The following is a 17,227-nucleotide window of genomic DNA, read 5'->3' as shown; positions in this document are numbered from 1 at the left end:
CCTCCCTGCTGCGAACGTCGGCTTCCTCATCTGTAGAGTGGGCACAGAGCCAGGAGGAGCAGTGGTTCGATTTCGCACCCCACCCCAACCCCCGCCTGCTGTGGCCATCTGAGCCTCAATTTCCCGCCCTGCGTAGTGGGACCCACGCCTCCCTAGTGGGCTGCCTGGCACTGGGGGACTGGGAGGGGGGAGGGCGGGCGCAGGTGGGCGGGCTCGGGCAGGGAGGGAGGTGCCGGCCCGGCGGGGGCGGGGAGGGAGCGGCGGGGGCGACCGAGATCCCGCCTCCCGTGGTGCGACCCGCGGCTCCGCCCCGCGGCGCCCGCCGGCAACTTTGGGATGGAGTTCGTGCGGGCGCTGTGGCTCGGCCTGGCGCTAGCGCTGGGGCCGGGGCCCGCCGGGGGCCACCCGCACCCGTGCGGCGTCCTGGCGCGCTTGGGGGGCTCGGTGCGCCTGGGCGCCCTCCTGCCCCGCGCGCCCGCCGCCCGCGCCCGCGCCGCCCTGGCCCGGGCCGCCCTGGCGCCGCGGCTGCCGCACAACCTGAGCCTGGAGCTGGCGGCCGCCGCGCCCCCCTCCCGCGACCCCGCCTCGCTGGCCCGCGGCCTATGCCAGGCGCTGGCGGCACCGGGCGTGGCGGCCGTGCTAGCCTTCCCCGAGGCGCGGCCCGAGCTGCTGCAGTTGCACTTCCTGGCGGCGGCCACCGAGACCCCCGTGCTCAGCGTGCTGCGGCGGGAGGCTCGCGCTCCGCTCGGCTCCCCGGTACGCGCGGACGCCGGGGTCAGGACGTGCGGGGACCCGGGGTCGGGACGGGAGAGACCCTGGGACGCTCTTGGAGCGCGGGGCCCGGGGGTCCGGATAGCTGAGTCCTTGGGACGCGCGGGCCTCAGAGTCTGGACCCTAAATGCAAGAGTCCGGATGCGGGGAGACTCGGAGTCCAGATGACAGAGGCCCAGGGACGGCCCTCGGGTTAGCGGAACCTGGACCCCTGAACCCCGGATGTGTCCGGAGATCAGGGACCCGGAATGGGAGGCGGGAGCCCAGGGGCGCAGGAACCTAGAGCCACGGAACCCCGCGGCTCGGGAACCCCGCGGGATACCTCTGGACCCCAGATGGCGGATCCCACAGGACGCTGTGGAGTCCCACCAGCAGCGCGGCCCCCTTCCCCGGTCAGGTCACAGGGTGCCTCCGGATTCCCACCAAGCAGGGCCGCGGGGCTGGGATGGGGAAGCGGGTCTCCCTCTCTCTAGGGTCTGCAGTTTCAGGGGCTGCGGCTGGGGACTTTCCTCCTGCCAGGATCCTACCAGAGGCCCTCGAGGCCGAGGCTACCCACACCCCACAGCCTTCTTGATGGCCTTCTCAGGTCCCCAGGGCCACCCTATCTCTCCTAAACCCTCCATCCTCCTCCACCCTATCCTCGTCCTTGGAGTTTATTCTCTTTTCTTAATTACACCCCCAGGCTGGAATTTGGGTCCGAATAAGAAGAGAATGGGACAAGGAGGAGAGAAGGGTGACTGGCAGAGCTCTGGGGACCCTGTTGTGCCCCAGGGAAAGAACCCCCTCCCAGGGCCAGCAGGGAGGGGCCCAACGCTGGGACATGGGGTCTGGAAGGGGGCCTGCCTCTCTCCAAACCCACCTTGAAGCCCCCTCAGGCCTTCCTTCTCCTGAGGGCGGGGAGACCCTGACCCTAGAGGAGGCCTGGGTCTCATTAACCCCCTCTGTCCTTGATCCCCTCCCGGTGGGAGAGATGTAGGACCCAAATCCATGCCTGTGGCGCCCTCTGCAGCCGGATCCAGGAACTGCACCCTCTGCAGTTGGACCTGTCAGGCTTTGGGGGGGTACTACTGGCTTGCCCCGCCGCCCCGCGGGAGACTGAGCAGCAGCCCCCAGCCTTTCCCCCTGCACTCAGCACCCTGTCCCCACACGGACAACACCCTGCCTACATTAGGTGTCTGGCAAAGCTCTCTCGTCCTTCCCATGCTCAAAGCAAATTCAGGAGAACTTTCTGGGTCCCTGAGCACGGAGGGGGGGGCCCCTCAGTCCCTAGCTTGCCTCGTAAGTCTGAATAGAGGTGGGGTAGTGGAGCTGGGTTTTGAAGGATGTGTAGGAGTTGGCTGTCATAGATGGGAAAAGGTATTCCAGCTGGGGAATGCAAAAAGCCTCAGGCCAGGGCCGGGCTTTGTGCTGATGGCGATGGGGAGCCACAGAAGGGGTTAGAGCAGGTGTGGGGCTGGGAAGAAGCAAGCACGAGGTCCAGTTATCAAGGTGTCATGCGTTTATTGAACATGTACAGATGGAGTGGGAAGAGGGTGGTGGGACACTGAGTTTGCCAGCCCTAACTGTGACCACGCCTCTGCCAGAACCCCTTCCACCTGCAGCTGGACTGGGCCAGCCCCCTGGAGACTCTGCTGGACGTGCTGGTATCAGTGCTGCAGGCGCACAGCTGGGAGGACGTTGGCCTGGTGCTCTGCCGCGTGCGGGACCCTGGCGGCCTTGTGGCCCTGTGGACAAGCTGGGCGGGCCGGGCTCCGAAGCTCGTGCTGGACCTGAGCAGGCCGGACCCGAGCGATGCAGGGCTGCGGACCCGCCTGGCCCCACTGGGGGTGCCCGCGGGGGGAACGGCCCCAGTCCCCGTGGCCGTACTCCTGGGTTGCAACGAGGCCGGCGCCCGGCAGGTGCTGCAGGCCGCACCCCCCGGGCCCCGCTGGCTGCTGGGCACGCCGCTGCCCGCCAAGGCACTCCCCACCGAAGGCCTGCCGCCTGGGCTGCTGGCGTTGGGCGAGGTCGCTCGGCCCCCGCTGGAAGCCGCCATCCACGACGCGGTGGAACTAGTGGCCCGCGCGCTGGGCAGTGCGGCCCGCGTGCAGCCGGAGCGTGCCCTCCTCCCCGCCATGATCAACTGCAATGACCTGCCGCTGCCCGGGCCCGAGTCCTCCGGTCGCCTCTTGGCACGGTGAGCGGGGACCCTGCTGCAGGAAGCCGTGTGTGTGGCTTTGTGAGAAGCGTGAAGGGAGGCCCCACCTGAGGCTCTCAACTGGGCTTTCGTCTGGGCCGTCGCCCCAGCCCTCAGGGCGTGGGTACCCCGGCTGGGAAGGGGGTCTGGAGTAGGGGGTACAGCAGCATCCCCCGTGGCCCGGTGTGTCTGAGGCGGAGCGATAGGTCTCACCTCGGCGGAGGGATCCCTCCGCCACCCTGATGCCGCCCACCCCCACCAGGTTCCTGGACACGTCCTTCCGGGGCCACACGGGGCCGGTGTGGGTGACCAGCTCCTCGGAGGTGCACATCTCCCGGCGCTTCCGCGTGTGGAGCCTCCGCCGGGACCCGCGGGGCGCCCCGGCCTGGGCCACGGTGGGCGGTGGCAGGACGGGCGGCTGGAGTCAGAGGCAGGGGGCGCGGCCGGTTGGCCCCCACCCCCGCCGGAAGCCCGGGCGCGGCCCAAGCTGCGCGTGGTGACACTGGTGGAGCACCCATTCGTGTTCGCCCGCGAGCCGGACGAGGACGGTCGGTGCCCGGCGGGGCAGCTGTGCCTGGCCCCCGGCACCAACGACTCGGCCGCCCTGGACGCGCACTTCGCCGCGCTGGCCGACGGCTCGGCGCCCCACGCACTGCGCAGGTGCTGCTACGGCTACTGCATCGACCTGCTGGAGCGCCTGGCGGAGGACGCGCCCTTCGACTTCGAGCTGTACATCGTGGGCGACGGCAAGTACGGTGCGCTGCGCGACGGCCGCTGGACCGGCCTGGTGGGCGACCTGCTGGCCGGCCGGGCGCACATGGCTGTCACCAGCTTCAGCATCAACTCAGCCCGCTCTCAGGTGGTGGACTTCACCAGCCCCTTCTTCTCCACCAGCCTGGGCATCATGGTGCGCGCGCGGGACACGGCGTCGCCCATCGGCGCCTTCACGTGGCCGCTGCACTGGTCCATGTGGCTGGGCGTCTTCACCATGCTGCAGCTGACTGCGCTCTTCCTCACCCTCTACGAGTGGCGCAGCCCCTTCGGCCTCACGCCCCGCGGCCGCAACCGGGGCACCGTGTTCTACTACTCCTCTGCCCTCAACCTCTGCTACGCCATACTCTTTGGACGCACAGTGTCCAGTAAGACACCCAAGTGCCCCACGGGCCGCCTCCTCATGAACCTATGGGCCATCTTCTGCCTGCTCGTGCTGTCCAGCTACACGGCCAACCTGGCCGCCGTCATGGTCGGGGACAAGACGTTTGAGGAGCTCTCGGGGATCCACGACCCTAAGGTGCGTGGCCATGGGGTTTCAGGGGTCAGAGCCCGGAGGTCACCCCCGCCCCCAGTCCCCACCCAGTAGAGGGCGGCCATCTGCTCCCACAAACTCATGTTGAACCCAGCTGGGACAAAACAGGCGAGGCTGCTGGTGAGAATCAAGACAGAGAAACAAAGTAGATGGTGTGTGAATTGGTGATAAAGTTCCAGGGAGGAAAATTAGGGTGGGGACATAGGGAGCACTAGGGAGGGATGATTTCTCAAATGGGGGTCAGGAATTCCTCTGGGAGAGGTGATAGGTGAGGGACTTTTATGTAGATATCAGGGAGGAATATGGTAAGCAGAGGAGGCAGCCTGTGCAAAGGCCCTGGGACAGGATTGTGCTTGGCAGGTTGGAGGAACAGCAAGGAGGCCTGTGTGTGTCTGGAGCAGAGTGAGTGAAGGGGAGAGGGGAGAGAGGGGGGAGGCGAGAGCAGGGAGGGGGATGGGGCAGGTCATGCAGGGCCTGCACATGTGGGAGGACCTGGGCCTCCACAGAAGCTCCATTTAGACAGAACTTTCACCAGGAGTCCTGGAGGGCTGTGGGCAGAGCAGGGCATGCCCCAGCCTACATATTTTTCTCTTTTAATGAAAAGATTTTAATATTCTGGAGTAGGGAGCAAGGCCCACGATGAATGAACCCATTGCTCGGCTCCAAAGTCAACTCCTGACCAGTTTCGTCCATGCACCAGCCATAGCCGCTGGGTTACCATGAGGGAAATCCCAGGCCTCCTATCATTTCGTCATGAGTATTCTGGGAACTTAAACATCAGGCAGCCATTTTTCTCAGTTGTCTTTTTTTTTTTTTTTTTTTCCTCCACGGTTTGTTTGAATCTGGATCCAAAATGTACAGACCCCGAGGAAGGTAGAAACCTCCTTGTTACCAGGCCCAAACTTGGGTCCACTCACCTGCAGTCAGTAAAGCCAATCTACTGACACAGGGTCCTGGTGAAGGAAAGCGCAGTGTTTACTGCAGATAAAGCAAGGAGTCTGCACAGCTAGTGCTTAAGACCTGAACCCCTGGATGGCTTTCAGGGAAAGGTTTATTTTTGTTTGTTTGTTTTTTAATTTTTATTTAAGTATTGGGGACAGGTTTTTAAAGAGCGGGTGAGGGAGGGGGGTTGGGGTGTGTGTGATTAGCTCCTGGATGTTCTGATGGGTTGGTGGTGAAGTAATTGGGAGTCAACATCATCAACCTTCTGGCTCCAATCAGTCTGGGGTCTACATGCTTTGTGGGCAGCATGCAGTTAACTTCTTCCACCTGGTGGGGGTTTCAGTGTCTGCAAAAGAGCTCAAAGGATCTGGCTCAATTTTTTTTTTTTTTCCCCATGCCGCATGGCATGCAGGATCTCAGTTCCCCAACCAGGGATTGAACCCATGCCCCCTGCAGTGGAAGCACTGAGCCTTACCCACTGGACCGCCAGGGAAATTCACTGGCTCAGAATATTATCTACAGCCCTTGAGAAGGAATGAAAATTCCTTGACTTTAATGGCTAAACTATTATTATTATTTTGTCTTGTTTGACTGTTTTCCTTTGTTTCAGCATTTTCTCACTTCTCTGATTAAATTTATTCTTTGGAACTCGGGGAAGGCCTAGGAGACTAAAGTTTTTCTACAGACAAGAGGCAGGCAGAGGACCAGGTGGGGGTCTGTCCCGGGAAGGCCCCATGGGGCCATCTGGACACTCCATCTTTTTGTTCACTAGCGATTTGTTTGTTGGAGAAGTTGTTTTTTCTCCTGCAGCATCAACCAGTGTTTGGATCTAGCTGCTCTCGTCCCCTGCTTCTCCCCCACCCCAGTGTCCTCTGTTAAACCAGTAATGAGACCTAGATGCTTGCTGTCCCGTGGGCCAGCCACTCTCCACACGTGGCTACTTTTTTAAAATAATTTTTTTTTTTTTTGGCTGTATTGTGTCTTTGTTTCTGCGTGCAGGCTTTCTCTAGTTGCGGTGTGCAGGCTTCTCATTGCGGTGGCTTCTCTTGTTGCGGAACATAGGCTCTAGGCGCGCGGGCTCAGTAGTTGTGGTGCACGGGCTTAGTTGCTCCCCGGCATGTGGGATAGAACCCGGGTCCCCCGCATTGGCAGGTGGATTCTTAACCAATGCACCACCAGGGAAGTCCCGTGACTACTATTTAAATTGATTTAATTGAAAGCACTCAACAGCCACTTAAGAACAGCACAGGTGTAAAGCATTTCCTTCCCCAGAAAGTTCTAGATGGCCCTGCCTGCCTCAGGTCTGGCTTCTCGGAAGTGCTGTAGCCCCGACAAGGAGGCCCTGGTCAGGTGGCCTCAGCAGCCACTCATGCTTTGCTTTAGGGAGGTTGCACAAACAGTGGGCGGGCCGGAGAGCCCGGGGCTGAGGGGGCAGCGCTGGTGCAGGAGGAATGGGGGATGGGGGCCTTGGGTGGGGGCTGCGGAGGGGCGAGCACCGGGCAGGTCCAGGGTGTCCGAAGGGCAGCGCCCACAGGATCTGCAGGTGGACGGGACGTGGAGATGAGAGATGCAGAGGCGGGCAGAGGAGGGAGAGCGACTGCGGTGGGAAGGTGTGGGGTGGCTCGAGAGTGGGTCTTGGACGTGGCGAGCTTGGGGTTCCCGGGGGACCCTAAGGAGAGACGCAGCGGGTGCGGAGGCGGAAGTGTGGAGTTAAGGGCCTGGAGATGGACGTGCGGGTTTTAGAACATTTTCAACTGGGCGGTCCTGCCCCCAGGGGACACTGGGCCATGTCCTGGCACATCTGTGGTTGTCAGACTAGGGCAGGGGGCTCCTGGCATCTAGGGGTTGGGGCCAGGGATGCTGTTCCACACCCCACGGAGCCCAGGATGGCTCCCCAGAGATGACGTGGCCCACGTCAGCTGGTTGGGAGCCCTGGGCCTGGGTGCTCCGGGCTGGCGGACGGAACGGGGGTGGGGGAGAGCCGGGCTGGGATCAAGGGACCCCCACAGGCGCTGACCGGGCGCTGGCCCGCAGCTGCACCACCCGTCCCAGGGCTTCCGCTTCGGAACCGTGTGGGAAAGCAGCGCCGAGGCCTACGTCAAGAAGAGCTTCCCGGAGATGTACGCACACGTGCGGCGCCACAGTGCGCCCACCGCGCCCCACGGCGTCGCCATGCTGACGTGAGGGGGGCGCGCGGGGCGGGGCCAGGCGGGCGGGGATGCTCACCCCGTCCCCGTCCCCCTCCCGGGCAGAAGCGACCCCCCCCCAAGCTCAACGCCTTCATCATGGACAAGTCGCTCCTGGACTACGAGGTGTCCATCGACGCGGACTGCAGACTGCTGACCGTGGGCAAGCCTTTCGCCATCAAGGGTGAGCGGCCCCCGGGACCAGTGACCTGCGGGCTCCAGGCGGGCACAGCTCCTGTGGGTCTGCGTCCAGTCCGGTCCCAACCCAAGGCCCGGCCTCCCCCAGGCTATGGCATCGGACTCCCCCGGAATTCGCCACTCACCTCCAACCTGTCCGAGTTCATCAGCCGCTACAAGTCCTCCGGCTTCATCGACCTCCTGCACAAGTGGTACAAGATGGTGCCTTGTGGCAAGCGGGTCTTCGCCGTTACAGAGGTAGGGCAGGCCCGGGACGCAGGGAGGGGTAGGCGTGGGGGGCTCTGCGCCCGTGTGTCCTTCACCAAGGTGACCAACCCCTGCTCGTTCCCAAGACTGTGTGTTTGCCTGCTTTTCTGCACCCTGTTCATCCTCCAAAACCTCAGTTCCAGTGGCCTTTCTTCTGTGACACCTCACCTCTGAAAATGGAGCCCTAGCCTTCCAATCCGGCTCCACAGCCCCAGGCCCTCCTCCCTGGCCCCATCTCTGCCCCCACCCCCGTCCAAGGCCAGGGCTCCCCAAGGGTCTGCCATGACCAGGAGGGGTTTTGTGCCTGCGTCCTGCCCGCAGATCCTCCAGATGGGCATCTACCACTTCTCAGGACTCTTCGTGCTGCTCTGCCTGGGTCTGGGCAGTGCTCTGCTCAGCTCGCTGGGGGAGCACGTCTTCTACCACCTGGCACTGCCGCGCATCCGAAGGGGCAACAAGCTGCAGTACTGGCTGCACACGAGCCAGGTGAGGAGCGGGGGCTGCGGGGTGGAGGGAGGGGGAGGGCGTGCAGGATGGCCTGCTGCTGACCCGACCCCGACGCGACTTCTGTCTTGGCTCCTAGAGAATCCATCGCGCCCTCAACACGGAGCCGCCCGACAGGCAGGAGGAGCCGGAGCCGAGGTAAGGGGCCCTGGGGGCCGCTCTCCACCCCAGCAACTCCCATCCCTGCCCTCCAGCCCCGACAGGCTGGATGGACCCCGGGGTCACCAGTCCCAAAGGGCAGAGTGGGACTGTGGGTAGGATGCGGCTGCCCAGCCCCATCCGTCCCCAGGGGTCTCGAGGAGCCGCAGCAGGGCACTCTGGCCGCCCCCGCCGGCCTGGGGGGCTGGACATGGGTGCGCCAGGCCTCGGTGAGGGAGTGTCGCGCGCACTTCCTACTGGAGCCGGCCGTGGCCGCCACCGCTGCCACCACTCCCGTTGAGGATGCCCCAGACGCGGATGGGGATGCGGGGATAGGCCGCCCGGGGTCCCTGTCTGGCTCTGCTCCAACGGCCGCCCGCCCGCCGAGCTGTTCTTGGGCGCCCCACGCCCCGAGGAGCTAGAACAGCTGGAGCAGCGCATCGCAGGCGCACGCGAGAGGCTCCGCCAGGCGCTGGTGCGGCGTGGGCAGCTTCTCGCCCAGCTCGGGGATGGCGCCCGCCACGGGCCGCGCAGCCGGCTCCAGGCCTCCGAGGAAGCACCCGTGGCCGCCCAGTGACGCGGGACCAGGCCCTCCTCCACCTGCAGCGGGGGCTCCGAGGGGCCTCGCCTGGCCTCTCCGCACACACAAACGCTGGCTGGACGCTGTCAACAGTTTATTCTATATACAAACACCATTTTGTACACTGCAATTAAATAGAGTGGAATGAGCCCTCTGCTCCATTCCTCACGGTGTAACTTGGGTTGGGCCACCGGCCGTGTCTTCACCCCGAGCAGGGCAGGACCCCGGCGCCCCCCGTGGCCGCGTCCGGGGCCCCAGCCTGGGCGTGTGGGCTGGCGGTGGAAAGGCACTGCACACGAGGGAGCACCAGCTGAGCCGGCCCCACTCGTTTCACCTTGCTCAGAGGCTTGCCCGTTTTGCCCTGGGACAGCTCACTCCGGACCTTTCACCAACCCATTGCAGAACCTTCCATGGAGCCCCCATCCCTTCTCCCACCCTGGCTCATCAGCCGGCCGAGTGGGCCCACCATAGACAGGGACAGGCTGCAGGCAGGCCCCATGCCCTGGGGGAGAGAAGCCCGCCTCCAAGCAAACCTGATGGACTCCAATACCGCCTAAGGCAGGCTGAGCAGTCCCAGAGCCATTGGGGACAGCCTCCCTGACCCCGGAGGGCTCCAGCCAGGTCACACCCAGCTGGCCTGGATGGCCAGGGACAGAGGCGGTGAGCTGCCCACGGCTCAGGAGCCGACCTCTGAGGGCGCATCCACTGGAGCCATGGACGCAAGGCTGGGCCCACTCACCCCAGCGGTCTGCGGGGCTGTGTCAGACCCTGGGGAGTCGCTTGTGGGGGCACTGTCCTGGGGGACCCGAGGGAGCGCCCCACTGGGGCTGAGGGGGCTGGCCGGCCGCCGGTCCAGGAGAGAGGCGCTCAGGCCAGATAAGAAGGAGGCGTCTGTGATGATGGCAGCCGTCTCTGCCATCCAGCCCAGGTCACCACTGGCTGCTGCGGCTACCGAGGCCGCCGCGGCCACCAGGGAGCTGGGTGCCTCAGCCATGGGCCCAGAGCCTCTGCCACCACCCTGCAAGCCAGGGCCCAGGGCAGGGGGCTGGCTGGTAGAGTCGGGCGTGGCAGCCGGGGTGCCTCCATTGTTGTTCAGGTCGTCTGGCAGGGCCGTGGGGCTGCCAGGGCCCAGCGGGGGCGTCTGCAGCAGCATCTCCTGGACGCGGATCTGCTGCAGAATGGCGGGCAGCTCGTAGTGGTGGAAGAAGTAGATCATGGAATGCTGGGGGGGCAGGCACTGGGTCAGGCGAGGCCCAAGCCAGAACGCAGCCTCCGCAGAACCCCCGACAGGCTGGATGGACGCCGGGGTCACCAGTCCCAAGGGCAGCCCACCTCACCTGGATGAAGAGCCAGGAAGTGACGAGAGCCAGGCTGCTGTACTGCCCGTTGAAGCGGTAGTGGTAGGCGTAGAAGGCGAAGTGGTACAGGTAGAAGAACCTGCGAGGGGGACAGTGAGGCGCTGCCCACCCGCCTGCCCCCACCCTGGACCACACAGACCCCGGTGCCCACCGAAGCCAGTGCCGCTTGCTGGTGTTGGTGTGGCAGCAGATGGCGTCATACTGGTCGGCCAGCCACACGATGAGAATGATGTAGAAGGCCGTGGTGGTGTCGTTGAAGAACTCAGACATGATGGCCTCCATTCCTGTGGGGAGATGGGAGAATGCTGGTTGAGGGGGACGGGCAGGTGATGGCCAGGGCAGGGGGCAGGGCGTGGGAGCACAGGGTCCTCACCCACGAGGGCCAGGATGACGGTCAGCAGGGGTGCTGCGGGGAACGCGATGGCCATGTTCATCTCCAGCATCTGCAGCAGGTCCACTGCGGGCAGAGGGTGGCGGGCGGGCAGACCGGGTGAGGCGCCCGGTGGGGGGGTGGTGGGCGGGGGAGATGGCCAGCGGGGAAACTCACCAATGAAGACGAAGATCTGGTGGTGGGAGTAGCGCAGCAGCATGGACACGCTCAAGGTCTGCAAGCAGTGCAGCGTGAGGCCTGGGGCCGCCGCCTCGCCCCCCGCCCTCTGGCCCCCCGCCCCGCCCGCGGCACTCACGAAGATGACCATGATGACGAAGGCGGCCAGGTAGGATGTGCGGGCCATCCACATGCTCACGAAGCGGTAGTGCTCCCCGGACACCACGTTCCGCAGGAAGCCTGTGCGGGAGGCAGTGAGCCTGCGCCCCAGACCACCCCGGCCCTGCCCCGGCCCCGCTCACCCGGCTGGGCCCCGCACCCTTGTTCTCCTCGTTTTCCGCCAGGCCTTTCACACTGGACATGAGGATGTCGTCGTAGCCCAGGAACTCAGCCAGCAGCAGGCGGCTGAAGCGGTCCCCGAAGCACTGGTCCCGCGTGGGGTCTGTGGGCAGGACCGTGACAGGGGTGTGCACCTGGCCAGGCCCCCGCCAGCCCCAGTCGTGGTGGAGGCCCGCGGAAGGCCAGATCTCCATTTGTTGGAGTGGAGGAGCCCCCGCCCACCCCCGACCCGAGCAGTGATGTGCGTGACAGCCCCAGAGGAACAGTCAAGGGATGAAGCCTGGGAAGCTTCCCTCAGCTGGAGAGCACGGGCGGGCCCCCCAGGCCCCGGAAGCGAGTGCTTCTGGGTCACCCCTCCCCCAGAACCTCACTCTGCAGGTGACACTCACCCAGGGTGACCACCATGACTGGGATGCTAAGCCGCTGCCGCGTGGCTTGCGACAACCGCAAGAAGCCGTACTCCAGCGAGTACTCCACGATGTACTCGTCCTGCGGCCACGCTGTGGGTGGGACAGGCCTGGTCAGCCCGCGGAGCCTCTCTCCCCTGGGAGGGGCGGGGTGACCGCAGCCCACCGGGGGCACTGGCCTTTAGCTCCAGTGAGCAGTGAGTACCTTTTGTGGGCGTCTCAGGGAAGGGGAACTCCTGGCTGTCGTTTAGGGCCTCGGGGCCACCTGGTGGCTTGAACACCTTGGGCTCGATGTCCAGTTCAAACTGCAGAGAGGGAGGCAGGAGTCAGCAGGCCCATGGTGCCAAAGGGCCGGGCCTGGAGGCCTCTCCCTCATTGACTGACTGGAATCAGATGCGCCCCTGTCCCATCAAAACCCTGACCCCCAACACTGAGCTCCCTGAGAGCCTGTCTCTGGGTGAGGGTGTGGGAGGGATGCGGCCCCCTGCTGAGGTCTGCACCAATACCCTACCCACACGGATCCCTGGCCCGCAAGTTCCTGGCCTCTGGCTGCCCAAGCACAGCCCTCCCTGCGGGCTGTGGGCCCGTGTCCACTGGCATTCCTCTGCTGACGGGGCGCTGCATCACCAGGATGCCCAGAGCCTTCTTCCCGGCTGTATCTGCCCTTGGCACCCCCGGAACTGGGCCAATCCCTTTCACCTGACAGCTGGGAAGCAGCCCGGGGTCCCAGTTGGCCGCGAGGCCACGGGAGCGGGAGCAGCAGCAGACAGGGAGGCCTGTGGCCCTGAAGATCAGGACCGCTTCCAGCCAGCTCACCTTGACGGAGCTGTTCCCAAACACCTCCACGGTCAGCTCCTCCTCGTCGTCCTCACCCCCCAGCTCCAGGCCTCCCGGCCCCACAGCCAGCCCAGGGAAGCTGCCGCCACCACTGCAGAACTGCAGGAGGACGGGCGCGCGGCTCGAGTTGTGCTGCACCTCCACGCGCAGGACGCCCTCTCTCGGCCACTCGTCCCGCACGTGCTCCAGGCAGTTGATGGGCGAGCGGGAGAAGACGATGTGGATGTAGGCCAGGACGAAGAGCACGAACAGGGCCTGGGGGCGGGGGGCGGTCAGCACGGGCCCAAGCAGAGCACGTGGTGCCATCACCCAGCTGCCCCAGGAGAAAACTCCCGACCTCACTGGCTAAAAATGGCCTCCCTCGCCGGCCGGGCGCCCTCTGCACCTCTCCCGGGCCAGCCTGAGCCGCTGAACACAGCCGACCCGCTTGGCCATGCCAACGGCCCCATGGCAGGGCTCGCTCTGTCCCCCGAGTGAGACGGGACAGCCCTAACTGTTCACTGGGGGGATCCTGACACAGGGCCACATCTTGGGACGTCTGTGGTGATTGTGACTGGGGGGCTCCCGGCATCGAGTAGGCAGGGCCGGGGAGGCTGCTCCACACCCCACAGCGCCCAGGATGGCCCCCTACAGAGAACATCCCAGCCCCGATGTCCACAGTGCTGAGGAGAGGCCCTGCTTGACGTCACCCCAACCCCCTGCTCCAGGAGCCCCCGTCTGACCGCTGTGTTTCTCATGGGGTCCCGGTTGGCCAAGTGTCACCCTTCGGCCTGGACGCCGTGTCAAGGGCATCGCTCCCGGGGTGAGTTCCCTGTGTGGTACAAATGATCGTGGGGGACCAGAGTACGAAGACGCTCCTTGTCCTGTCAACAATGATGCTCAGGGGTGTGGTGAACTTCCGGTGGCCACGCGGCCACCGGCAGGGCCGCCAGCACCTCGTCCTCTCCATGCCCTGCCAGGAGCACCACAGGGTGGTGCCAGCGCTGGCCGTGGAACTCCCGGCTTCCTCTCTGGAGCCTGCCCTGCAGACTGGACACGGGCTGGGTCAGCAGAGCACCCGCTCCTGTCCTGACGGGGCGGTAATCAGAGCACTGCTGATTTAAGCAGAGACAGACTACACATCCCAAGCCCCTGGGGTTCAGGTCACGGCAGACAGATGCTGAGCTGAGAACAGAGCTGGGACCCTGCCTGGGGAGGAGGGGCTGGGGAGGCAGTGGGGAAGTCCAGCTGAGGCCCCCACGTCTGCAGAGCCTCCCACAGGCCAGCCTGCACCAGGGCCCTGAGACGTGGCCACAGGCCAAGCGTCACTCGGGACCCCCAGCACCTCTCCCCAACGTTGTGTCTGGGGACCTGGGAGCTGGCGACGGGAATCCTGACAGTGTGGGACCCACAGCACAGCAGGGTGAGGTCAGAGAGCTGACCCACAGCGCCAGTCGTGCTCTCTGGGCCCAGATGTCCAGCAGAGCCGTGTCTGGGACACTGTCTGCTCTGGGCCATAAGGACGACGCTGTACAACGTGATGAGATACCACAAAAAGTGCTGACACGCAGGATGGCCCGATGCCAGGGGCTGCCCGAGCACTTCCCCCGGAGACACACGTGCCTGCCATCACCCCCAGTTTGCAGATGAGGAAACCAAGGCACAGAGACCACGCGGCCAGGAGGGGTGGAGCCAGGAGTTCAACCTGGAACACACGCCAGGCAGGGCCAGCTGGGCCCCGAGAGCAGGGGCACTTGAACGGACGGGGGGCTGGTGGCACCATGACCTCGCTGAGCGGCCCCCATGACCCCACTGTCACCCTGGCGCCCCCTCCAGCACCCCTCACTGGTGTCTGCCCCATCACTGTCCTTATCCGGGTCCTGAAACCCCAGGTGGGGTCCATCACCCTTGACTGAGTGTGTGGGTCCCCAGAGGTAGGCCAAGACTCTCTCACTCCTTGACAAGGCTTGCCCCAGATCTGGACTTGTTTCCCCACCATGGAACAAGCTGTCTGCCCAGGCTTCCCTCCCCCTACAACCTATCATCAGACACACAGGGCAGCCCTACCCACGCGGGGAAAGCAGGGTGTACTCAGCAGCCCCGCCCACCTCGCTCTCAGGATTTCAGGAGTCTTGTCCAGGGCCTTTCCTGCCCTCTGCCTGCCAACTGGCCTGGCCACCTCACAGGCCCTGGGTGCTCCAGCCCCCCAACCTCTGGCACCCTGTGACCCCCATGCTCCAACTCACCAGCCACACGGCTGCGCCGTCCCGCCAGCTCCAGGGCCTCTGCATGCGCCTCTTCTGCTACCCACCTCCTTCCTCGCAGCCTGAGGCTGCCTGATGTGACACAGACCCTGCCCTGCCAGCTGCCGTCTCTCCCCCTTCCTCCTGGTCACCCTACTCATCGCTGGGCCCAGAGACTGGCACGAGGCGGCAAAGAGGATGGCAAGGGCGGCTCCCGCCAGCAGTGAGCAGAGAGGAACAGGTGCCACAGGAAGAGGCTGGGGAGCGGGGCTGGGAGGGGAACTTGATCTCTGTAGCAAGAGCCCAGAAGCGGGGCGGCTGAGAGGCAAAGGAGCAGAGCTTTCTGGAGCTTGAGGCGGCCTCAGAGATCAGCCAGCCGAGCCCTCCCTTTGCACACGAGGGGAACCAAAGGCGCCAGGGGTCAGGCAGGCTCTCGGGGAATGAAGGGCCTCCTGGTCGCAGCCCCAAGGAGAGAGGAGGTGCAGGGGGCTGAGGGCAGCCCGCTCACCCGGCCCCACACACCAGGGACGCGGCCTGGATGTGCAGCCCATCTGCTTGGCCAGCCCAACCCCTGGCCTGCTCCTCGGGCAGGAATTGGCGAGACAAAGCCACTGAGGCCGGGCTCTCAGGGAAAGCTCAGCTCCACGGGGGGCCCCACCTCACACAGGGCACCCCCTCGAGTGACACGGGCTCCTTCTGAGCGTGTCGGGAGGAACAGTGCTTTGTTCCCCAAGCCAATCACGGCCTCACATGGCCTTCTGCCTACGCCCCAAGCCGCCCATGGGTTCCAGGATTGGGGTAAAGGAAGGCCGACTCAGGAATCCTCCGGAGCCCCACCCCCACGCCCCCGCAGGGGACGCCTGCCGCTCCGGGACCAGGGGTTTCAGGCTGGGACCCGCACCAGGTCTGCGGGACGGCTCGCACCGCTGCCACCCAACGCCAAAGAGCTGCCGGCTCCCGACCAAGCTGGCCCAGCCGGCACCCCACGCGCCTTGCCCGCCAGCTCCAGCCCCCTTCCTGCAGACGAGGAATCCGAGCTTCCTCGGACATCAGCACCCCTGGCCCCGGCCCCCGCCCCGGGGGCCACTCCAGGACGGGACACGAAACAAAACAGCCATTTCTCCACTTCCTCAGACCCTCCAGGCAGCCGGGCTCGGCACCCAGCGAGCTCCCTCTCTGAGTTAAGACCCCTCCTTGGAGGGATCTGTGCCGGCCCTCCCGGCACCGCTGAACAGCCGAGAGCTCTGCCACCCGAGCGAGGACAAGGGGCGGGTCCACGGGAGGCCCCTCACAGAGCCACCTGCAGCACCACTGGCTGGACTTTGCCACTAAGCCCCACGGCGTGACCTCAGCTAGGTCACCTTCCCCCCCGGGGTTCAGAGCGGGGAGAATCCGAGTGGAGGCAAGCAGAAGGGCCCGAGGAGAAGAGCCCCAAGAAAAAGGGGGAGAGGGAAGAGGTGCAGGTGGGCGGTCCGGGGGTGTGTTCTGGGAGGGGGCAGTGGCGGTGAGGCCCGGAATCCCTCGAGTCTGGGGTTCGGGGCCAGGCCAGGCTCGGAGAGTGGGGAGGCGGTCATCCCGGACTGAGGATCCCAGGCGGCAGGGCCGGGGGTCACGGGGCTGGGCTCCGGCCTCCGGAGGTGGGGGACGCTGGGAAGGGCGAGGCGAGGGGTGGGGTGCGGCCTGGAGGGGGCTGGGAGTGAGTTTCTGGAGTCGGGATCAGGGGCCACTAACCGGGGGAGACCCGGGCCTTCCCGGGTGGGAGTTTCTGGGTAGGGGGCCGGGGGCGGCAGGCCTAAGGAAAGGGTCCCAACGGGTAGGGCCGGGCCTACGCCACCGGGTGGGAGGGGCGCGCTGCCCCGGGCGGGGTCAGAAGTCGCAGACCTGGGGGAAAGGGTCCGGCCGCCAGGGTCAAGATTCGGGGCCCCGGTCACCTTGAGCAACACGAAGAACTCGAAGAGACGACGGAAGGCGGGCGGGAAGAGGCGCGAGTAGGTGACAGCCATCTTGAAGAAAAGCGCATGGAAGAGCCGGTCGCGCACGTTGATGAGAGGATTGGGGTTGAGGTTGGGGGTGCGAGGCCCACGCGGGGGGGCTGGGCCGCCGCCGCCGCCGTTGGGCCCGGGCCCCGGGGCCCCGGGCGCCGCGAGCTCCGACATGCCCACCGTCGCGCCTTAACGGCCCGCGGGTCCCCGAGGACACCTCCCCGCCGCCATCGGCCGTCCTCGCCACCGCCTCGCTCCTTACGGCCGCCCGAGCGCCGCCGCCATCTTCCGCCTCCGCGCCCCAGCTGACGCCAGCGAGTAGCCGCGCCGGCAAGAGCGGCCTCCCTGCGCCCGCGGGGAACGCTGGGATGCGGTCGGGCGGCCCGCGGCGGCCCCGCCCTGTGGTCTGGCTCCCGGGTAGGGAGCGGCGAGGGGCGGGGCTGCGTCTGGTCCGGGTGTTTTGCCTATCGCCCCCACAAGCCTCCGCG

General features: G+C 65.6%; 2 protein-coding genes across 3 annotated transcripts; one reads left to right on the top strand and one right to left on the bottom strand.

The window, feature by feature from the left end:
* Positions 1 to 336: 336 nt before the first annotated feature.
* Positions 337 to 9,044, top strand: GRIN3B (glutamate ionotropic receptor NMDA type subunit 3B). The gene is given in 11 exon segments (XM_060295561.1): positions 337 to 756; positions 2,355 to 2,947; positions 3,210 to 3,346; positions 3,349 to 4,238; positions 7,230 to 7,372; positions 7,447 to 7,565; positions 7,668 to 7,816; positions 8,147 to 8,311; positions 8,409 to 8,467; positions 8,619 to 8,763; positions 8,856 to 9,044. Coding segments are annotated over 11 exon segments (3,009 nt in total).
* An 80-nt stretch (positions 9,045 to 9,124) lies between these two features.
* On the bottom strand, positions 9,125 to 17,073 carry TMEM259 (transmembrane protein 259). 2 transcript variants are annotated; one of them, XM_030845559.3, is made up of 11 exons: positions 16,689 to 17,073; positions 12,515 to 12,790; positions 11,904 to 12,003; positions 11,681 to 11,791; positions 11,272 to 11,394; positions 11,092 to 11,192; positions 10,953 to 11,010; positions 10,779 to 10,862; positions 10,557 to 10,689; positions 10,385 to 10,484; positions 9,125 to 10,269 (listed from the first exon to the last, which is right to left on the bottom strand). In XM_030845559.3, exons 1-11 carry the CDS (start codon positions 16,911 to 16,913, stop codon positions 9,724 to 9,726), a joined length of 1,857 nt encoding a protein of 618 aa, XP_030701419.2. In that variant the 5' UTR covers positions 16,914 to 17,073; the 3' UTR covers positions 9,125 to 9,723. The 2 variants fall into 2 exon arrangements, with proteins under 2 accessions (XP_030701419.2, XP_030701421.2); XM_030845561.2 differs by lacking the exon at positions 16,689 to 17,073 and adding an exon at positions 14,761 to 16,658.
* Between the last annotated feature and the right edge of the window lie 154 nt (positions 17,074 to 17,227).

Source organism: Globicephala melas, chromosome 3 (assembly GCF_963455315.2).
Source record: "Globicephala melas chromosome 3, mGloMel1.2, whole genome shotgun sequence".
NCBI lineage: Eukaryota > Metazoa > Chordata > Mammalia > Artiodactyla > Delphinidae > Globicephala > Globicephala melas.
This window is presented reverse-complemented; position numbering and strand designations above follow the sequence as displayed.

Coding starts and splice junctions, on each gene's coding strand:
- TMEM259 (XM_030845559.3), bottom strand. CDS start 16,913: ATGTCGGAGCTCGCGGCGCCCGGGGCCCCGGGGCCCGGGCCCAACGGC. Junction 10,690..10,778: donor CGTCATCCTGGCCCTCGTGG/GTGAGGACCCTG, acceptor ATCTCCCCACAG/GAATGGAGGCCATCATGTCT. Junction 10,485..10,556: donor AGCAAGCGGCACTGGCTTCG/GTGGGCACCGGG, acceptor TCCCCCTCGCAG/GTTCTTCTACCTGTACCACT.